General features: G+C 43.3%; 1 protein-coding gene across 2 annotated transcripts in view; it reads right to left on the reverse strand.

Annotated features, from left to right (window-relative positions):
* The window catches only part of LOC309554198 (uncharacterized protein), a 328,195-nt gene that overhangs the window by 273,156 nt on the left and 32,852 nt on the right, over positions 1-22,187 (reverse strand). Inside the window, exon 2 of one of the 2 annotated variants that reach the window (XM_082255831.1) lies at positions 11,912-11,973. The exons of the other annotated variant lie outside the window; for it this stretch is intronic. Within the exon in view, the coding sequence (XP_082111957.1) occupies positions 11,912-11,969 (58 nt within the window). The 5' untranslated portion in view covers positions 11,970-11,973. The remainder of the gene's footprint in view (positions 1-11,911; positions 11,974-22,187) is intronic. 2 annotated transcript variants of the gene reach the window in all.

The raw sequence follows: 22,187 nt of genomic DNA on the forward strand, positions 1-22,187 counted from the left end.
GGACCTGAACAAAACCTCGCTAACTCTATGTGTTATAGATTAATCATGATTTAACATAGGATAGTATGGTTACACCCATGATAAATGTGAAAGTGTTCTGTCGTTAAGTGTGGTCATGTGTTGAGGCCTTCAAACTGTAGTTGAAAATGTTTGATCACATCATCAGTTTATGATCTCGCTTGACATTCTGATTGCTGATTACTGGTCGTTAGCCCGATCTTCATATCTCTTGTCGGTAAAAGTAGTATCGGAGATTCAGTCTTTCTCAAGAGAATAGGCTATAGTTTTTATATTTACCTACTATAGGGGGTGAAAACCTTGTTTCACCCATTGCTGATCTAGGAGCCCGCTTACATACCTGCATGTTGGCCGGCCTATGGACTTGCGGGCCTATGGACTTGTGGGTCCGTGGGCTTACCAGCATTTCTAGTTACAAGTTAAAGTTATAGTGTTAATTGTTGAAGACTTTAGGTCTTATTGTAGCTTCATGTCACAGGAGCTTTTCTCCACAAGTGGAGACCCGAGGTTGCTGGAATAGATTTTCGGTCACAGATTAAGATAACTTTTTATTTTTTATTTTTCTTACTGACTGTTCCTGTGTGACGCCTTCCACTGCCTCGACAGGATAATTTTATCCATTGATTGATTGCAATATCATATTACGTGATTTCAATATCCACCGTCTGCGATCTCAACCAGCTTGATTTTGGCCTGGTTGACCTCGCTACACTGTGAGTCTTCTCTTTCTTATTTTTCTTTCTGTTTCATCTCTTTGTACTGATCTTTCTTTTCCCCCTCCCTAGTGTTTCAGACCCCCCCCCCCATCTTTTTATTTTACTACAGGCTGAAGGGACCTCTCCTACGGACAAGATGGTGTACGCACACCTGGGTAAGTGCCCATTCTTAATCTCACATAATATTAATGGTCTGAATGTCCCGGAAAAGAGGAGAAAAGTTCTTTATGAACTCAAGAAAAGTAAACCACAAGTGGTATTTTTACAAGAGACCCATTTTAAAAGTCCCTCCCACCCCTCACTGACAAACAAATTCTTTCCGACAGCATTTTATGCGTCCAATAATCTCGCAAAAACCAAAGATGTCACCATTCTGCTTCATAAGGATACACCCTTTGTACTTGAGAAACAGATGGCAGATCCGGAAGGGAGATATATCTTTATCGCGGGTACATTGGGGGGTAAACAGATCACATTGGCGAATGTGTACTTTCCCAATCGAGCCCACTTAACATTCTGTAGGCTACTGATATCTGAATTAAAGAGCTTCGCAAGGGGTTGCATAGTTCTAGGTGGAGCTTTTAACGTTCCTTTAAACCCTCTATGCGATACCTCCACAGGACAATCCTGCCTTTCCTATGCAATTTTGAAAAAAATTAAAATGTCACTTCAGTCACTCACTCTTATCGACACCTGGAGGACATTGCATCCCTCCGAGAGGGATTTCACCTTTTTCTCTGCCCCACACAACAGATACACTAGAATCGACCATGTGTTTGTGTCGCAGAGGGACCTAGCCGAGGTGAGCGGAGCAGACATTGGTTCCATCACCATTTCAGACCATGCCCCGATCTCCCTACACATGAGATTCCTACCAACGCGAAGACCTGATAAGGCCTGGAGACTAAATCCAGCATTACTTCTTGACCAATCCAACCAACAACATATTCAGAATGTGTTGAACAACTATTTCTCTGAAAACAGCTCAGGTGAGATTTCCCAACTTACGGTTTGGGAGGCCCATAAGGCAGTTAGCAGAGGAGAGCTGATACGCTTAGGATCACAAAAAAAAAGAGAGAATTTGGCAATTAAAGAAAAACTACTAAATAAAATTAGAGACTTAGAAAACATACACAAACGATCTTTGGCCAGATCAGTGGAAGACAAATTAACGCAAACCAGGAGGGAGCTCCAAGCTCTCCTAGATGCGGACACCAAACAAATTCTATTTTGGCAAAAAGCCATATATTACGAGCACGGGGACAAATCGGGAAAGATCCTGGCCAGGGCTTTAAAGGACTCTCAAACCGCCAATGTTATCCCGGGGATTAAGTCAACACAAAATCATTTAATACAAAATTTCAGAGATATAGCAAATACTTTTAGGGATTTCTATGAGAAACTGTACAATCTACCCAATCCAAACAAACCCGAGAACTGCACTACTACCAGACCCCAAGCTATTAAAGAATATCTAATGAAAAGCGGGCTCCCGACCCTAGACCGAGAGTGTACAAATAGTATGGACTCAGAGATAACAGTTGATGAGGTGAAACTTGCCATTAAGGCTCTGAAGGCAGGGAAAAGCCCAGGCCCTGACGGCTTTACAGCCCAAAATTATAAAATCTTCACTGAAACCCTGGCACCCTCTCTTGCAGATGCTTTAAATGCTATTAAAGATGGGCACACTCCCTCTAGAGACTTCCTAACTGCCCACATTACAGTGATCCCAAAACCTGACAAGGATACAACCTTATGCTCCAACTATAGGCCAATATCCCTGCTTAATCTAGATCTAAAGATCCTAGCAAAAATCATGGCCGATAGGATTAGGCCGTTTTTGGAGAAAATAGTTGGACCGGATCAAGTAGGTTTTATGCCTGGGAGGGAAGCCAGGGACAATGTTATTAAGTCAATAAATCTAATACACGGAGCAAAGACATTGGGGTTCGAGGGTCTTCTACTCTCTACAGACGCAGAGAAGGCCTTTGACCGCGTGTCATGGGACTACCTTTTTGAGACCTGTGCCCATATTGGGTTGGGCTCAAATATGATGTCCTGGATCAGAGCTCTATACTCATCGCCACAAGCTAAAGTTAGAGAAAATGGAGTCTTCTCCGACCCCCTAGATTTGCGCAACGGTACAAGACAGGGATGCCCACTCTCCCCTGTACTGTTCATACTGTCTCTAGAACCACTGATTAGGTCAATTAATCTGGACCCATCCATACAGGGAATCAAAATGCAGCAAAGGGAATTTAAGGTATCGGCCTATGCGGACGATTTGCTCTTTTATGTCTCCCAACCGCATATATCGATACCCAATCTGAACCAACACTTCAAAGTTTATAGAGCTTTGTCTAACTTCAAAATTAACAACTCAAAGTCTGAGGCAATAAATCTAACTCTCTCTCCCCCCAGATGGTAAAACTGACCAGAGATAACTGCCCATACCGTTGGGAAGATAAATCACTAAAGTACTTGGGAATTGGTCTGACAGCGAACACCAATGAACTATTTGACACCAATTTTACTCCTTTGTTACGAAAGATCTCGAGTGATCTCAGAAAGTGGGACAAGGGCAGATTTTCATGGTTCGGTAGGGCGGCTATTGTAAAAATGACGGTTTTGCCCAGACTACTCTACCTGTTCCACACCCTACCGATCCATGTCCCTTCCTCATTTTTTCGTACTCTCCTCTCTTCAGCGCAGTTTCATCTGGGCTGGTAAGCACCCAAGAATAAGCCTTTCTTACTTACAGAGAAACAGGGAAAGCGGTGGCATGGGAATTCCGAATTTTCACAAATACTATGTGGCGACACATCTAACCAGAATTATAGACTGGTATTGTCACACGGATACCAAAGACTGGGTCAACATTGAGAAACACTGGTCCCTCTGCGACACACAACACCTTCTATGGACGAACACTCAATCACTATCACCTGAGATCAAACAACACCCCCTGATTTACACCACCCTAAACATTTTCCAAAAGTCAATGGTCAAATTTGGACTATCTACCTTCCCGAGCCCAATTGTACCCCTATACAACAATCCTGATTTCTCACCAGGTATACAAAATAACTCTCTACATGTAATGGTTGACGGCAAGTCGATCCCCTTGACAGCTGCTCACTGTTTCTCAGGGGGCAAAATTCTTAGCTTCCAAAATTTACAGAAAATCTGCTCACCTAGACATCGCCTGTCATACTGGAATTACGTACAGATACACGGTTTCCTCCAGAGCTACAAATACAAAAATCTATTTTTTAGGGGACCTACAGAATTTGAGAATTGTTGCTTACTTCGCACGCCAATGAGGAAGGTGACTTCCATAGCATATAAATGACTTAACTCTACCCCGATAGACTCATCAGACCCATTCAAAAAGAGATGGGAAGACAGTCTGGGTATATCATTCTCGGCTGCTCAATGGAGGAAATCGTGTGTGTTTGCGTATAAATGTTCTCTCAGTACTAAATTACAAGAAAACGCCTTTAAAATCAGGACTCAGTGGTACAATACACCAGACAAATTGAAAAAGTGGTTCCCGAATGTCTCCGATAAATGCTGGAGATGCGGAGCAACTCAGGGTAATTTTACTCACATTTGGTGGACATGTCCTAAGATAGAGCGATTCTGGAGGGAAGTTGCTTCATGGATGAGGCACATCTCTGGACTGGACCTAGATTTCGACATCCCAACCTACCTTCTTCACATCAATCCTCTGCCATATCGTACATACAAACTCTCCTTAGTCAGACACATGTTGAATGTGAATTATCAATAAAGCATCTTTTTGTGAAAAAAAAAAAGGATCTATACTGGTATGGACTGGGTAATGTGTTAGGATCTATACTGGTATGAACTGGGTAATGTGTTAGGGTCTATATTGGTATGAACTGGGTAATGTGTTAGGATACATACTGGTATGGACTGGGTAATGTGTTAGGATACATACTGGTATGGACTGGGTAATGTGTTAGGATCTATACTGGTATGGACTGGGTAATGTGTTAGGATCTATACTGGTATGAACATGGTAATGTTTTAAGATTTATACTGCAATGGACTGGGTAATGTGTTCAGATCTATACTGGTATGGAATAGGAAATGTATTAGAATCTATACTGGTATGGACTTGGCAATGTGTTAGGGTCTATATTGGTATGAACTGGGTAATGTGTTAGGATCTATACCGTTATGGACTGGGTAATGTGTTAGGATCTATACTTGTATAAACTGGGTAATGTGTTAGGACCTATACTGGTATGGATTGGGTAATGTGTAAGGATCTATACTGGTATGGAATGGGTACTGTGTTAGGATCCATACTGGTATGGACTGGGTAATGTGTTAGGATCTATACTGGTATGGACTGGGTAATGTGTTAGGAGGATCTATACTGGTATGGACTGGATAATGTGTTAGGGTCTATACTGGTATGGACTGGGTAATGTGTTAGGATCTATACTGGTATGGACTGGGTAATGTGTTAGGATCTATACTGGTATGGACTGGATAATGTGTTAGGATCTATACTGGTATGGACTGAGTAATGTGTTAGGATCTATACTGGTATGGACTGGATAATGTGTTAGGGTTTATACTGGTATGGACTGGGTAATGTGTTAGGATGTATACTGGTATGGACTGGGTAATGTGTTAGGATCTATACTGGTATGGACTGGGTAATGTGTTAGGATCTATACTGGTATGAACATGGTAATGTTTTAAGATTTATACTGCAATGGACTGGGTAATGTGTTCAGATCTATACTGGTATGGAATAGGTAATGTATTAGAATCTATACTGGTATGGACTTGGCAATGTGTTAGGATATATACTGGTATGGACTGGGTACTGTGTTAGGATCTATACTGGTATGGACTGGGTAATGTGTTAGGATCTATACTGGTATGGACTGGGTAATGTGTTAGGAGGATCTATACTGGTATGGACTGGATAATGTGTTAGGGTCTATACTGGTATGGACTGGGTAATGTGTTAGGATCTATACTGGTATGGACTGGGTAATGTGTTAGGATCTATACTGGTATGGACTGGATAATGTGTTAGGGTCTATACTGGTATGGACTGGGTAAGGTGTTAGGATCTATACCGTTATGGACTGGGTAATGTGTTAGGATCTATACTTGTATAAACTGGGTAATGTGTTAGGACCTATACTGGTATGGATTGGGTAATGTGTAAGGATCTATACTGGTATGGAATGGGTACTGTGTTAGGATCCATACTGGTATGGACTGGGTAATGTGTTAGGATCTATACTGGTATGGACTGGGTAATGTGTTAGGAGGATCTATACTGGTATGGACTGGATAATGTGTTAGGGTCTATACTGGTATGGACTGGATAATGTGTTAGGATCTATACTGGTATGGACTGGGTAATGTGTTAGGATCTATACTGGTATGGACTGGGTAATGTGTTAGGAGGATCTATACTGGTATGGACTGGATAATGTGTTAGGGTCTATACTGGTATGGACTGGGTAATGTGTTAGGATCTATACTGGTATGGACTGGGTAATGTGTTAGGATCTATACTGGTATGGACTGGATAATGTGTTAGGGTCTATACTGGTATGGACTGGGTAAGGTGTTAGGATCTATACCGTTATGGACTGGGTAATGTGTTAGGATCTATACTTGTATAAACTGGGTAATGTGTTAGGACCTATACTGGTATGGATTGGGTAATGTGTAAGGATCTATACTGGTATGGAATGGGTACTGTGTTAGGATCCATACTGGTATGGACTGGGTAATGTGTTAGGATCTATACTGGTATGGACTGGGTAATGTGTTAGGAGGATCTATACTGGTATGGACTGGATAATGTGTTAGGGTCTATACTGGTATGGACTGGATAATGTGTTAGGATCTATACTGGTATGGACTGGGTAATGTGTTAGGATCTATACTGGTATGGACTGGATAATGTGTTAGGATCTATACTGGTATGGACTGAGTAATGTGTTAGGATCTATACTGGTATGGGCTGGATAATGTGTTAGGGTTTATACTGGTATGGACTGGGTAATGTGTTAGGATGTATACTGGTATGAACTGGGTAATGTGTTAGGGTCTATATTGGTATGAACTGGGTAATGTGTTAGGATCTATACTGGTATGGACTGGGTAATGTGTTAGGATCTATACTTGTGTTAGGACCTATACTGGTATGGACTGGGTAATGTGTAAGGATCTATAATGGTATGGGTACTGTGTTAGGATCCTTACTGGTATGGACTGGGTAATGTGTTAGGATCTATACTGGTATGAACTGGGTAATGTGTTAAGATCTATACTTGTATAAACTGGGTAATGTGTTAGGACCTATACTGGTATGGACTGGGTAATGTGTAAGGATCTATACTGGTATGGAATGGGTACTGTGTTAGGATCCATACTGGTATGGACTGGGTAATGTGTTAGGATCTATACTGGTATGGACTGGGTAATGTGTTAGGATCTATACTGGTATGAACTGGGTAATGGGTTAGGATCTATACTGGTATGGACTGGGTAATGTGTTAGGGTTTATACTGGTATGGACTGGGTAATGTGTTAGGATGTATACTGGTATGAACTGGGTAATGTGTTAGGGTCTATATTGGTATGAACTGGGTAATGTGTTAGGATCTATACTGGTATGGACTGGGTAATGTGTTAGGATCTATACTTGTATAAACTGGGTAATGTGTTAGGACCTATACTGGTATGGACTGGGTAATGTGTAAGGATCTATACTGGTATGGAATGGGTACTGTGTTAGGATCCATACTGGTATGGACTGGGTAATGTGTTAGGATCTATACTGGTATGGACTGGGTAATGTGTTAGGATCTATACTGGTATGAACTGGGTAATGGGTTAGGATCTATACTGGTATGGACTGGGTAATGTGTTAGGAAGGAAAGGATGCCACATCGTTTGATGGAAATGAAAATTATCACCCTACAGAGGGCTGAATTCAAAGACATCACGAAAATAAAAGTAAAAAATTATGCAGCTGGCAGTCCATTTTGCTGCAATTTCATTGTAGCAACTCAGAATGGTCCTCAGTAGTTTGTATGGCCCCCACGTGCTTGTATGCATGCCTGACAACGTCGGGACATGCTCCTAATGAGATGACGGATGGTGTCCTGGGGTATTTCCTCCCAGATCTGGACCAGGACATCACTGAGCTCCTGAACAGACTGAGGTGCAACCTGGCGGCGTTGGATTTACTGAAACATAATGTACCAGAGGTTTTCTATTGGATTTAGGTCAGGCGAGCGTGGGGGGCCAATCAATGGTATCAATTCCTTCATCCTCCAGAAACTGGCTTCCTACTCTCACTACATGAGGCCAGGCATTGTCATGCACCAGGAGGAACCCAGGACCCACTGCACCAGTGTAGGGTCTGACAAGGGGTCCAAGGATTTTATCCTAATACTTAATAGCAGTCAGGGTGCCATTGTCTAGCCTGTAGAGGTCTGTGCGTCCCTCCATGGCTATGCCTCCCCAGACCATCACTGACCCACCACCAAACCGGTCATGCTGAACGATGTTACAGGAAGCATAATGTTCTCCATGGCTTCTCCAGACCCTTTCACGTCTGTCACATGTGCTCAGGGTGAACCTACTCTCATCTGTGAAAAGCACAGGGTGCCAGTGGTGAACCTGCCAATTCTGGTGTTCAATGGCAAATGCCAATAGAGCTCCATGGTGTCGGGCAGTGAGCACAGGGCCCACTAGAGCATGCCCTCAGGTCACTCTCATGAACTCTGTTTCTGATTGTTTGGTCAGAGACATTCACATCAGTGGCCTGCTGTAGGTCATTTTGTAGGGCTCTGGCAGTGCTCATCCTGGTCCTCCTTGCACAAAGGAGCAGATACCGGTCCTGCTGATGGGTTAAGGACCTTCTATGTCCCTGTCCAGCTCTCCTAGAGTAACTGCCTGTCTCCTGGAATCTCCTCCATGCTCCTGAGACTGTGCTGGGAGACACAGCAAACCTTCTGGCAATGGGACGTATTGATGTGCCATCCTGGAGGAGTTGGACTGCCTGTGCAATCTCTATAGGGTCCAGGTACCGCCTCATGCTACCAGTAGTGACACTGACCCCAGCCAAATGCAAAACTAGTGAAAAACAGTCAGTAACAATGAGTAGAGAGAAAAAATTACAGTGACCTCCACCTGTAAAACCATTCCTGTTTTGGAGGTTGCCCCATTGTTGCCTATGTAGTGCACATGTTGTTAATTCCATCAACACCAAAGCAGCTGAAACTGATTAACAACCCCCTCTACTTAACTGACCAGATCAATATCTCGGGAGTTTAATTGACTTGATGCTATACTCTGATTAAAAGGAATATATATATATATATATATATATATATATATATATATATATATAAATTTTTAAAGCAGAGGCCCTAGAGAATAAATTGTTGTGTTTTGCAAACTTTTATGTCATGCGGTGTTTTTTCAAACGCAATTTGGGAAAAAAATACTTTTTTAAAAAAATTTTAATGCAAAAAAAACACAATACATGACCCACTTTTTTGGTAAAATATAAAAGATCATATTACAGCTAGTAAATAGATACTAAACATGTCATGCTTTAAAATTGTGTATGCCCGCGCAACTGCGACAAACAACGTGAATTTTACTAACCATAGGCGACGCTTTAAAAGCCTTAACAGGTCACCAATTTAGATGTACACAGGAGGTCTGCTGCTAGAATTACTGCCCATTATCTGATGTTCTCGGTCATACCTCACATATGCGGGATGGTCGCTGTTTGCTTGCATGCAGTACCAACGCATGAGTTCGTCTTAGCGTGCAAGCACGGGGGGGGACAGAAGCATTTTTATTTATTTATTTTTACACTGTCACTTTAAAAAAATTTTTTATCACTTTTATTGCTGCCACAAGCAATGTAAACATCCCTTGTGACAGGTCATCTTTATGGAGAGATCTGGGGTCTACAAGACCCCAAATCCCTCCTCTGCACTTAAAAGCATTGGAAACACCAAGATCGGTGAAGTCTAATGCTTTTGATTTTTTTTTAAATAGCGCCATTTACATCCGACTAACCCACAAGCAATGTGATGTCATCGTTTCCGGGTTACAATATCATAGAGCCCAACAAAGCAAATCTGGGCTCTGTGATCAGCCGATGGAAGCGTAGACTGGCCGAACGGGACTTCCAATGGGATGGGAGATCTTGATCAAGCCACAGTAGGTGGCGGGTGGGGGGGGTTGGGGATATCCCATCCCTCTGCTTGTAAAAGCAATCCAGTTGCTAGTTAGCCACTAGGATTGCTTTTACAAGAGAGCCAACCCCTGGCTTTAAAACACGGTACTGGGATGATGCCTGCAACTACATACACTGCTTGGCCAAAAAAAAAAAAGTCACCACCTGGAATTAACTAAGCAACTAACTAAACTAAGCATGCAGTGACTCTCCTATTGGATAGTTACTGCATGTGCCCAAAGAATGAGGTCAGCTGACTACCTGAATATACTGAAGGACCAGGTTATTCCATCAATTGATTTTTTCTTCCCTGATGGCACGGGAATATTCCAAGACGACAATGCCAGGATTCAGAGTGGTTAAGGGAGCATAAGACATCATTTTCACACATGGATTGGCCACCACAGAGTCCAGAACTTAAGCCCATTAAGAATCTTTGGGATGTGCTGGAGAAGACTTTCTGACTCTCCCATCATCAATACAAGATCTTGATGAAAAATGAATGCAACACTGGACGGAAATAAACCTTGTGACATTGCAGAGGCTTTATCGAAACAATGCCACAGTCAATGCGTGCCGTAATCAAAGCCAACAAAATAATAGAGTGTGTGACCTTTTTTTTAGTGGCGACTTGAATTTGAACAATTGAATTTTATTGAAGGTAAAAGGCAATTACAGAGTAACAAAAACATTAATATAGTATTGCATAATGTGGAGTATACATGAATTCGTTTAACATGAATACAAACCTAAAAAGGTTCATACCAAATTATAAGACAGAATAGGGATACTGGGGGAGCAGGTAAAGGATCATGGTGTATCGGAACTAGCGAACAATGAGGCCAACAATACTGTGAGGAAGTACAAGCAATAACAAACCCACTAAAATGGTTGCTTAGTGTTGACCATTGGGAAGTCGGTTTTTCACCCCGAGTCTATGTTTGTGTAATGCTTAGTGTTTTGGAAAGCCAGCCAGGGTATCCATATTTTGTGTAGTTTATCAGTGGAATCCCTAGCAATAGCTATTGTTTCTTCCATGTTGTATGTTTCTTCGATCACATGAAACCATTCTGTGATCGTGAGGGTATGTTTTGATTTCCAGTGTCTAGGAATCAGAAGTTTTGTTGAATTTAAAAGGTGTCGGTTAAGGATCTTTTGCAGTGTTTCATGGGGCAGTCAGAAATGTGTAGGAGGCGGGAGTTATTTTTGTATTGGTGATATGTACCTTACTCCGGAAAGATATTAGTTGAGGGCAGTCCCACCAAATGTGTAACGTGTCTCCCTGAGGTTGACCACATCTCCATTAGGCATCCGAGGACAGTGGGTACCACTTTTTAATTTTAACTGGGGTTGCATACCAAGAAGTTAGCAATTTATATGACATTTCTCGAAGTCTGGTGCTTAAAGAGCATTTATTGGCTAGGACTGAAGCTTGCTTCTATTGCTCATCAGAGAATTTGACCTGAAATGCTTTTTCCCATTGTGCCCTGGCGTGGCAGGATTTGTCCTTCTCCACCTTCCGGAGCCAAGCGTATATAAGTGAGGTGGGGTTAGCCACTGGGTCACCAGTTAAGCAAATGGACTGCAAAGGGGACATGCGTCTAAGTAAGTTGGGTCTGTCTGGAGATGTGTTCAAGTAGTTATGCAACTGGCGGTAGGTCCAGAAAGAAAGCGGTTGTTGGTTGCCTAATTCTGCTGCTGGTGGCGACCTTTTTCTTGGCCAGGCAGTGTATCATCCCAGTATAACAACTTGAAGTCTAGTGACGTTCCGGTACATCGCTGGTCGGCAAGTAGGATAAAACAAGGGGAAATGGAAAAGCAGAGGAGCATTTGAACAGCAGAGAAGATGGAATATTACGTGACTGATTTCTACTAGCAGTAAGTATACGCAGGTTCTACCACCTACCTTCCTGTGCAAGAGATGCGGGGACCACCAACAGCAACACCAGCACACTCGGCTCCATCGCACTGAAAACATACAAACACGAATGAGAAATAATTAATCTCTGCTCAGCATTTATTAGTAGAAACAGACAAAAATTTGACAACCAAAGATATCTGGACACTGTCTTAAATTAGTGGTCACATAGGTCACACCTAGAGAGGAGCTGAATGTTCAGTCCAAATATAAGTTCGAACACATCTTGTTCCATCACTTCCCTCAGGCTGACTGACGGGTCTGGCTGATGACAGCTGATAGATTATATTGTCAAAAGTATTGGGACGCCTGCTTCTCATGCTGCTTTCTACCATGGTGGCCTCCACTGGACTCACTCAACCAGACCCATTGGACAGAAAGAAGGTGGAGTTGGATTCCTTCTATCCCCGCAGAGCACATTTCAAGTCCTTCCTACCCCTCCCTCTCTATCTCTCTTTTTTCAAATTGCACTGTATTTGTCTGTTTTCTCCCATTTTTCTGAGGATTGCAGTAATTTATCGGCCTCCTGGACCAGTCTCACGCTTTTTTGACGACTTCTGTGCCTGGCTACCCTAATTTCTCTCCTCTGAAATAACCACTATCATTCTTGGTGACTTCAACATCCCTGTTAATGTTAAAAGAGAAGTATGCACTTTTCACAGAATCATCATTACCTACAGTCAGCTCCATAAATATTGGGACATCAACACAATCCTAATCTTTTTGGCTCTATACACCACCACAATGGATTTGGAATGAAACAAACAAGATGTGCTTTAACTGCAGACTTTCAGCTTTAATTTGAGGGTATTTACATCCAAATCAGGTGAACGGTGTAGGAATTACAACAGTTTGTATATGTGCCTCCCACTTTTTAAGGGACCAAAAGTAATGGGACAGATTAACAATCATAAATCAAACTTTCACTTTTTAATACTTGGTTGCAAAATCTTTGCAGTCAATTACAGCCTGAAGTCTGGAACGCATAGACATCACCAGACGCTGGGTTTCATCCCTGGTGATGCTCTGCCAGGCCTTTACTGCAACTGTCTTCAGTTCCTGCTTGTTCTTGGGGCATTTTCCCTTCAGTTTTGTCTTCAGCAAGTGAAATGCATGCTCAATCAGATTCAGGTCAGGTGATTGACTTGGCCATTGCATAACATTCCACTTCTTTCCCTTAAAAAACTCTTTGGTTGCTTTCGCAGTATGCTTCGGGTCATTGTCCATCTGCACTGTGAAGTGCCGTCCAATGAGTTCTGAAGCATTTGGCTGAATATGAGCAGATAATATTGCCCGAAACACTTCAGAATTCATCCTGCTGCTTTTGTCAGCAGTCACATCATCAATAAATACAAGAGAACCAGTTCCATTGGCAGCCATACATGCCCACGCCATGACTCTACCACCACCATGCTTCACTGAGGAGGTGGTATGCTTTGGATCATGAGCAGTTCCTTTCCTTCTCCATACTCTTCTCTTCCCATCACTCTGGTACAAGTTGATCTTGGTCTCATCTGTCCATAGGATGTTGTTCCACAACTGTGAAGGCTTTTTTAAATGTTGTTTGGCAAACTCTAATCTCACCTTCCTGTTTTTGAGGCTCACCAATGGTTTACATCTTGTGGTGAACCCTCTGTATTCACTCTGGTGAAGTCTTCTCTTGATTGTTGACTTTGACACACATACACCTACCTCCTGGAGAGTGTTCTTAATCTGACACACATACACCTACCTCCTGGAGAGTGTTCTTAATCTGACACACATACACCTACCTCCTGGAGAGTGTTCCTGATCTGACACACATACACCTACCTCCTGGAGAGTGATCTTGATCTGACACACATACACCTACCTCCTGGAGGGTGTTCTTGATCTGGCCAACTGTTGTGAATGGTGTTCTCTTCACCAGGGAAAGAATTCTTTGGTCATCCACCACAGTTGTTTTCCGTGGTCTTCCGGGTCTTTTGGTGTTGCTGAGCTCACCGGTGCGTTCTTTCTTTTTAAGGATGTTCCAAACAGTTGATTTGGCCACACCTAATGTTTTTGCTATCTCTCTGATGGGTTTGTTTTGTTTTTTCAGCCTAATGATGGCTTGCTTCACTGATAGTGACAGCTCTTTGGATCTCATATTGAGAGTTGACAGCAACAAATTCCAAATGCAAATAGCACACTAGAAATTAACTCTGGACCTTTTATCTGCTCCTTGTAAATGGGATAATGAGGGAATAACACACACCCGGCCATGGAACAGCGGAGCAGCCAATTGTCCCATTACTTTTGGTCCCTTAAAAAGTGGGAGGCACATATACAAACTGTTGTAATTCCTACACCTTTCACCCGATTTGGATGTAAATACCCTCAAATTAAAGCTGAAAGTCTGCAGTTAAAGCACATCTTGTTTGTTTCATTTCAAATCCATTGTGGTGGTGTATAGAGCCAAAAAGATTAGAATTGTGTTGATGTCCCGATATTTATGGACCTGACTGTATGTGGATGCTGCATCTGTCCTCCACTGAGAACAGAGCAATTGAACAACGCAGATCGCTCAGTTCCCACAGCTCTGTGAGCAGAGAGCTGGTGACTGTCAGTCACTGTTCTTTGATCTCCCCCCCCCCCCCCCCAAGTTAACTGGAGCTCTGGGATGTGGAGGGGGTGGGAAAGGACAGCTCAGGCTCTCAGTGGCTCCCTGAGAGACTGAGCCAGGTGGTGGTCCAAGTATGTGGGTGGATCCTGACTTTATTGTCGTAATCTTGCCCCAGCCTGGACCGGCTCTGTGATGCTTCAGCCCGCTGTCAGCTGAAAACGGGTTTCAGGAGTACAGAACAAACTTTCTTTGAGAAAGCCAAAGAAACTAACTTCGGCTGTACGATCCTGACTTCATTGTCATGATGTTGCCCCAGCCTGGACTGACGATTCAGCCTGATGTCAGCTGAAAACGGGTCACAGAAGTACAGAACGAACTGTCTTTTAGAAAGCCAAAGAAACTAGCTTTGGCTGTACTTATCCTTTAACAGCCCGGCTACAGCTCAACTTCTCAAGTCCACCTTTTTTTTTGACCTAACACAATGGACTCCCACTCTCTCCCACTCTAAAGGTAATACCTTCAACCTTGTATTCTCCCATCTCAGCACTCCTGGCAACCTCATCAACACCCCCTTTTCTCTCTGATCACAACTTCATCAGTTTCACATTATCCTTTTCTCCTACCACCTATCCCTCCAAGCAGCAAACGATTACTTGTAGAAACCTTTGCATTCTCTTGTCTATTCTGCTACTGACCACCTCTATGACAAAATCTCTTCCCTGTCCGGTCCTGACCTGGCCACCTCTGTCTACAACAGTTCACTTTTATACTCACTGGATGCACTTGCACCTCTAACTACAGAATCAGGCCCCGACCATTACAACCAGAAACGAGTAGTACAGATTTTAGGATAATAGATTTCTGTATATGGTGACCCCCTCCTCCTAGGAGTACAGATATCAGGATAATAGATTTCTGTATATGGTGACCCCTCCTCTTAGGAGTACAGATATTGGGATAATAGATTTCTGTATATGGTGACCCCTCCTCCTAGGAGTACAGATATCTGGATAATAGATTTCTATATATGGTGACCCCTCCTCCTAGGAGTACAGATATCAGGATAATAGATTTCTGTATATGGTGACCCCTCCTCTTAGGAGTACAGATATTGGGATAATAGATTTCTGTATATGGTGACCCCTCCTCCTAGGAGTACAGATATCTGGATAATAGATTTCTATATATGGTGACCCCTCCTCCTAGGAGTACAGATATCAGGATAATAGATTTCTGTATATGGTGACCCCTCCTCCTAGGAGTACAGATATCAATATAATAGATTTCTGTATATGGTGCCCCCTCCTCCTAGGAGTACAGATATCAGAATAATATATTTCTGTATATGGTGACCCCTCCTCCTAGGAGTACAGATATCAGGATAATAGATTTCTGTATATGGTGACCCCTCCTCCTAGGAGCACAGATATCAGGATAATAGATTTCTGTATATGGTGACCCCTCCTTCTAGGAGTGCAGATATCAGGATAATAGATTTCTGTATATGGTGACCCCTCCTCCTAGGAGTACAGATATCAGGATAATAGATTTCTGTATATGGTGACCCCTCCTCCTAGGAGCACAGATATCAGGATAATAGATTTCTGTATATGGTGACCCCTCCTTCTAGGAGTGCAGATATCAGGATAATAGATTTCTGTATATGGTGACCCCTCCTCCTAGGAGTACAGATATCAGGATAATAGATTTCTGTATATGGTGACCCCTCCTCCTAGGAGTTAAGATATCAGAATAATAGATTTCTGTATATGGTGACCCCTCCTCCGAGGAGTACAGATATCAGGATAATAGATTTCTGTGTATGGTAACCCCTCCTCCTAGGAGTACAGATATCTGGATAATAGATTTCTATATATGGTGACCCCTCCTCCTAGGAGTACAGATATTAGGATAATAGATTTCTGTATATGGTGACCCCTCCTCCATGGAGTACAGATATCAGAATAATAGATTTCTGTATATGGTGACCCCTCCTCCTAGGAGTACAGATATTAGGATAATAGATTTCTGTATATGGTGACCCCTCCTTCTAGGAGTGCAGATATCAGGATAATAGATTTCTGTATATGGTGACCCCTCCTCCTAGGAGTGCAGATATCAGAATAATAGATTTCTGTATATGGTGACCCCTCCTCCTAGGAGTGCAGATATCAGAATAATAGATTTCTGTATATGGTGACCCCTCCTCCTAGGTTCCTGGCCATCATGCTGACTTCTCTGACCTGCATTCTCACTCTGGGTCAATTACCCAATACGCATTTGATGTAACCCCCCCCCCCATCATGTATGCGTTACCTTTGATATCTGCGTTTTCAGTCTGGTTAAACCTTTCTCCTTTTCTCCATCCTCAGCCCCCCTCAGTGCTCAGTAGATCCTTCTGGTAATGGTGAGATGAGAAGGTGGAGGAGTCTTATACCATCTGCTCAGACCCCCCCCCCCCCCCCCCAGTGAGATCACCATTGTACAGAACAAGGGTCAAAACAACAGGAACCTTTGAGAACAACAAGGTTATATAATAAGAAATTATTGTACAGTAATCATTAACCCTTTCATATTCATGGGTAATCCAAGCCTTCCTGAGCAGATCAAATGTGGTAGATTCATTTTTTTTTCAACAATGATTTTTCTTTCTTATTGCTTATTTTTAAGTGTATGGGGCATCTGTACTTCTCTATGCAATACAGGCAGATCATAGCTGGTGGGAGGGGTCAGCAGGGTGCTGTACAGAGCTTCCTGAAAACATTACATCACCCTGCTTTAGTTCTCCTCTCATTCTTTATAGAAGCAGTGGGAGGAGTTATGCAAATATCACAATGCCTTGATGGGTGGGTGTCCATCTGGAGAAGTGGGCATTCTTAGGTAGGGTATATTTGCATACAGACACCCACATGTGATGCTGAGCCTCCATAACTGAGAGAACTGAAATCCAATGAATGAAAATGGCAAAGCCAAAGAGAGACAAGCTGGGGAAGAAAGAGCTAGAGGATGTTGAATGTCCTCCAGCCAGGAAATAAAGCGGGGCTCTGTGTGACTTGCCACAGCTTCTAATGCACAGATTTGGTGTGCATTGGCACAGATTTGTGATCACTGTACAACTTATTGTAGATCGGGGTGAAGAGCCAATCACAGCAGCTCTTTACCATATGACCAGATGTTTCCAATCACAGCTGATCACAGTGTAAACAGGATTTGCCGGTTATCATCAGTCCTCTACTCAGGCTGTCATGAGGAAAGGAGAGCAGATAACCAACAAATCCACATAGAAGACATCTACACTGATAATCAGGGCACTGATCATCAGTGTCCTGATGATCAGTGCAGCTCCAATTGTGCCCACAAGTGTTTCCAATCTGTGCCTATTAGTGCTGCCAATTAGTGCCAATCAGTGCCCACAAGTGCTGCCAATCTGTGTCCACAAGTGCTGTCAATCTGTGCACATCGGTGCTGTCAATCAGTAGCCATCAGTGATGCCTGTCAGTGCCCATCAGTGATGCCTGTCAGTGCCCATCAATGCCGCCTATTAGTGCCCACCAGAGCTGCCAATCAGTGCCCATCAGTGCCACATATCAGTGAAGCCTCATCAGTGCCCATCAATTCTGCCTCATCAGTGCCTATTAGTGATGCCTATCAGTGCCACATATCAGTGCCCATCAATGCTGCCTATCAGTGCAGCCTCATCAGTGCCCATCAACTCTGCCTCATCAGTGCCCATCAGAGATGCCTATCAGTGCCACATATCAGTGCCACCTATCAGTGCCCATCAATGCTGCCTATCAGTGACCATCAGTGCCACATATCAGTGCAGCCTCATCAGTGCCCATTAGTGCTGCCTCATTAGTGCACATCAGTAAAGGAGAAAAATAATTATTTAGAATGGTGATTAAATACCACCAAAGGAAAATTGGCCTGGGCAGGAAGGGGGTGAAAGTGCCAGGTAGGCAAGTGGTTAATATGTTTTTTTTTACGTTAAAGTTTAGCCACCCAGGTTTAACCTTTGCTCTTTTATTTGCGTTGCCCATTGAAATGCACCAGATGATACCATTTATTTAATATGTTCCTAAAGCACTCTTATTTCTCCTCAGTGTTCAATGTTTCTAGGATTTGGTCCCATTTATTATCTTCTACTATGGAGCGTAGTTTAAAAAAGTTGGCTCTTTTGAAATTTAGGGGGTTGATTTGCTAAACCTGTAGAGTATAAATCTGGTGCAGCTGTGCATGGTAGCCGATCAGCTTTTAACTTCAGCTTGCTCGATTAGGCTTTGACAAAAAAACCTGAAAGCTGATTGGTTTTCATGCAGAGCTGCACCAGATTTTGCACACTCCAGGTTTGGTAAATCAACCCAATCGTATTCTTCTGCTGCCCTTGTGCCTCCTTTTCCTATGATTTATGCTAAATGTATTTATCCTGTGATTGCTGCTTCCTAATGTAGCACTACTCCCTTGGGAGCTGCTTGAAGCGGATCCCCCTGGGTTACCCATAGCAAAGACTTGTAAATTCCTATTACTTTAAGTGCTTGGCTCAGTCAGTAAACAGTCCAGGGGATTTGTTTTTTTTGTTGTTTTTATTTTAGAACTAGGGATGAGTGGGATACTCCAACTTTATGAACTATGCACAACTGCAAGGCTTCTAACTAAGCTGAGTGCGGCAAGGCCGCTGCTTCACCTTGCCACTGAAGTGAAGTATATGAGAGGCAAACTATGTATTGAATTACTCTTCGGGGCCCCACTTGGCACCCCCTTTACTCTTGCTCTTGAGGGTTCTACTTGGCACCCCCTTTACCCTTGCTAACTGTGTGAGCCAAACTTCTGTCCTCTGACTTCACAGGAGTAGTCTCCCTTCCTGGGCAGACCCCTTGACAAGCCCTCTGGTACTCACGGACACTGTTTTTCCGAGTTGACTCTGCCTGCAGCTCTACCGTCAGCTTTACAGGACCCTCAAGGCTCAGCTCCACACCTGGTTCACTAGGACGACTGCCTGTGGCCACTTTCCTCAGGCTGCAGGAGGAGAGACAGCCGTCACCCTCCTCCTGGGACTCTGCTTCCCGCCAAAGTCACATGTGCCCCTGACTTTTATGGTAAATCCCAGGATGCACTGCGGTGGTGCCCTCCCACTGGGACTATCACAAAACCTTGTGTGTCACTGGCTAGGTTTCCTCCACTGTACAACATGCTCCCCTATTGAAAACAGTGGGGACACTCCCTCAGACCAAGTGTCTCACACATGCAACAGGCATAACTAACAGATCAGGCTCCCCTGATAAGCAGATGGAGCATAACAATGCTTTTATTCTTGCACCTATCTAGGAAGGTGCAACACTAAGTTTTCCCGTATCTCCACATCTGCGACCAGATCTCAATCATTTGTAATTAACCACTTAAGCCCCGGAGGATTTGGCTGCTCAAAGACCAGGGCCTATTTTGCGATTCGGCACTGCGTGATTTTAACGGACAATTGCGCGGTCGTGGCGACGCTGTACCCAAATGAAATTTACGTCCTTTTTTTCCCACAAACAGAGCTTTCTTTTGGTGGTATTTGATCACCTGTGCGATTTTTATTTTTTGCGCTATAAATTAAAAAAGAGCGACAATTTTGAAAAAAATAATATTTTTCACATTTTTTTATATGAAATCCCCCCCAAAAAAATGTAAAAATCAAAATTTTTTAACATTTTAGGCCAATTTGTTTTCTGCTACATATTTTTGGTAAAAAAAAATCGCAATAAGTGTATTTTGATTGGTTTGCGCAAAAGTTATTGCCTTTATTAACTACTGGAAAGATTTATGTCATTTTTATTGTTTTTTTTACTAGTAATGGCGGCGATCTGCGATTTTTTTTTTTTTTTTTTTGCGGGACTGCAACATTGCGGCGTATAGATTGGACCCCTGACTGATATTTTTGCCCTTTTTGGGGGTACCAGTGACATTACTACAGTAATCAGTGCTATACATATGCACTGTTACTGTAATAATAACACTGGCAGGGAAGAAGTTAACTTTATTGGTGATCAAGGGGTTAAATGTATCCCTAGGGGCGTGATTCTAAGTGTGGGGGTGCGTGGCTTGTGATGTAACCACAGAGACATACGATCCTACATAGCAGGATCGTATGATCTCTGCAGTTAGATCAGGGAGAATGACAGGCGGCTTTGTTTACATCAGCCGCCTGCCTTTCTCCCTCTCCAGCGGGAGATCGCGAGTGACCGGCGGACATCGGAGCCACCGGTCACTCGCGTTGGGATGTCAGGAAACGAGCGGGGGCGGGAGCGCACCTCCAGCGGCGCGCGCTCCCCCACACACAGGCGGCTGAGAGAGTGACGTACCCCTACGTCACTTTGCCCAGCAGCGGCTGCCTGCTGCAGTATATTTGCGGTGGGCAGTCGTTATGTGGTTAATAGATCCAGCAAGGCATTCTCTCTAGTTGGGGAATCCACCAATTGGGACATGAAGTTAAGAAGGTAAGGTGAAGGTAAGACATTTAATCACTTAAGCCCCGGAAGATTTTACCCCCTTCCTGACCAGGGGGTATTTTGCGATTCGGCACTGCATGAATTTAACGGACAATTGCGCGGACGTGCGACGCTGTACCCAAATGAATTTGACGTCCTTTTTCACCCACAAACAGAGCTTTCTTTTGGTGGTATTTGATCACCTGTGCGATTTTTACTTTTTGCGCTATAAACAAAAAAAGAGCGACAATTTTGCAAAAATAACAATATTTTTCACATTTTTTTATAGAAATTCCCCCCCCAAAAAATGTAAAAATCAAAATTTTTTTTAATTTTTGGCCAATTTGTTTTCTGCTACCTCTGTTTGGTAAAAAAAAAAAATCACAATTAGCGTATTTTGATTGGTTTGCGCAAAAGTTATTGCGTTTACTAAGGGAAAGATTTTTGTCATTTTTGTTGTTTTTTTTTTTTTGTTACGCGTAATGCCGGCGATCTGCGATTTTTTTTTTTTTTTTTTGCGGGACTGCAACATTGCGGCGGACAGATCGGACCCTTGACTGACATTTTTGACACTTTTGGGGGTACCAGTGACATTACTACAGTAATCAGTGCTATACATATGCACTGTTACTGTAAAAATGACACTGGGAGGGAAGGGGTTAACTTTATTGGAGAGGGAGGGGTTAAGTGTGTCCCTAGGGGCGTGTTTCTAACTGTCATTGGATGTGGCTTGAGGTGTAACAGCACAGATCAATGGTCCTACATAGCAGGACCGAGTGATCTGTGTTTTTACACAGGGGAGAGTGACAGGCGGCTGTGTTTACATTAGCCGCCTGCCTTTCTCCCTCTCTACCCGACGATCGCGAGTGACCCGATGTCCGCCGGTCACACGCGCCGGCTTCGTTGGGTACGAGCGGCGGCGGTGGCGCGCTCGCCCCCTATTCGCTCCCAGGCTAGTGACGTACCGGTACGTCACTTTGCCTGGGAGGGGCTGACCGCCGCCGTATATAGTCGGGCGGCGGTCGGTAAGTGGTTAAGAAATGACAAGGCTTAAATGAGTGAGTCGTCCCTTCTCCCCAGTTAATTCATGGACAGTTGAAGTCCCCCATTATGATGAAGTTGGCCTTTCTCGCTGCCATTTCTAACTGTGATAGCAGGTCATACGCCTTCTCTTCCTTTAGGTTAGAGGCCTGTAGTATACCTCCACTAATAA

The sequence above is a fragment of the Pelophylax lessonae genome (assembly GCF_965119305.1).
Source record: "Pelophylax lessonae genome assembly, chromosome: 4".
NCBI classification, from domain to species: domain Eukaryota; kingdom Metazoa; phylum Chordata; class Amphibia; order Anura; family Ranidae; genus Pelophylax; species Pelophylax lessonae.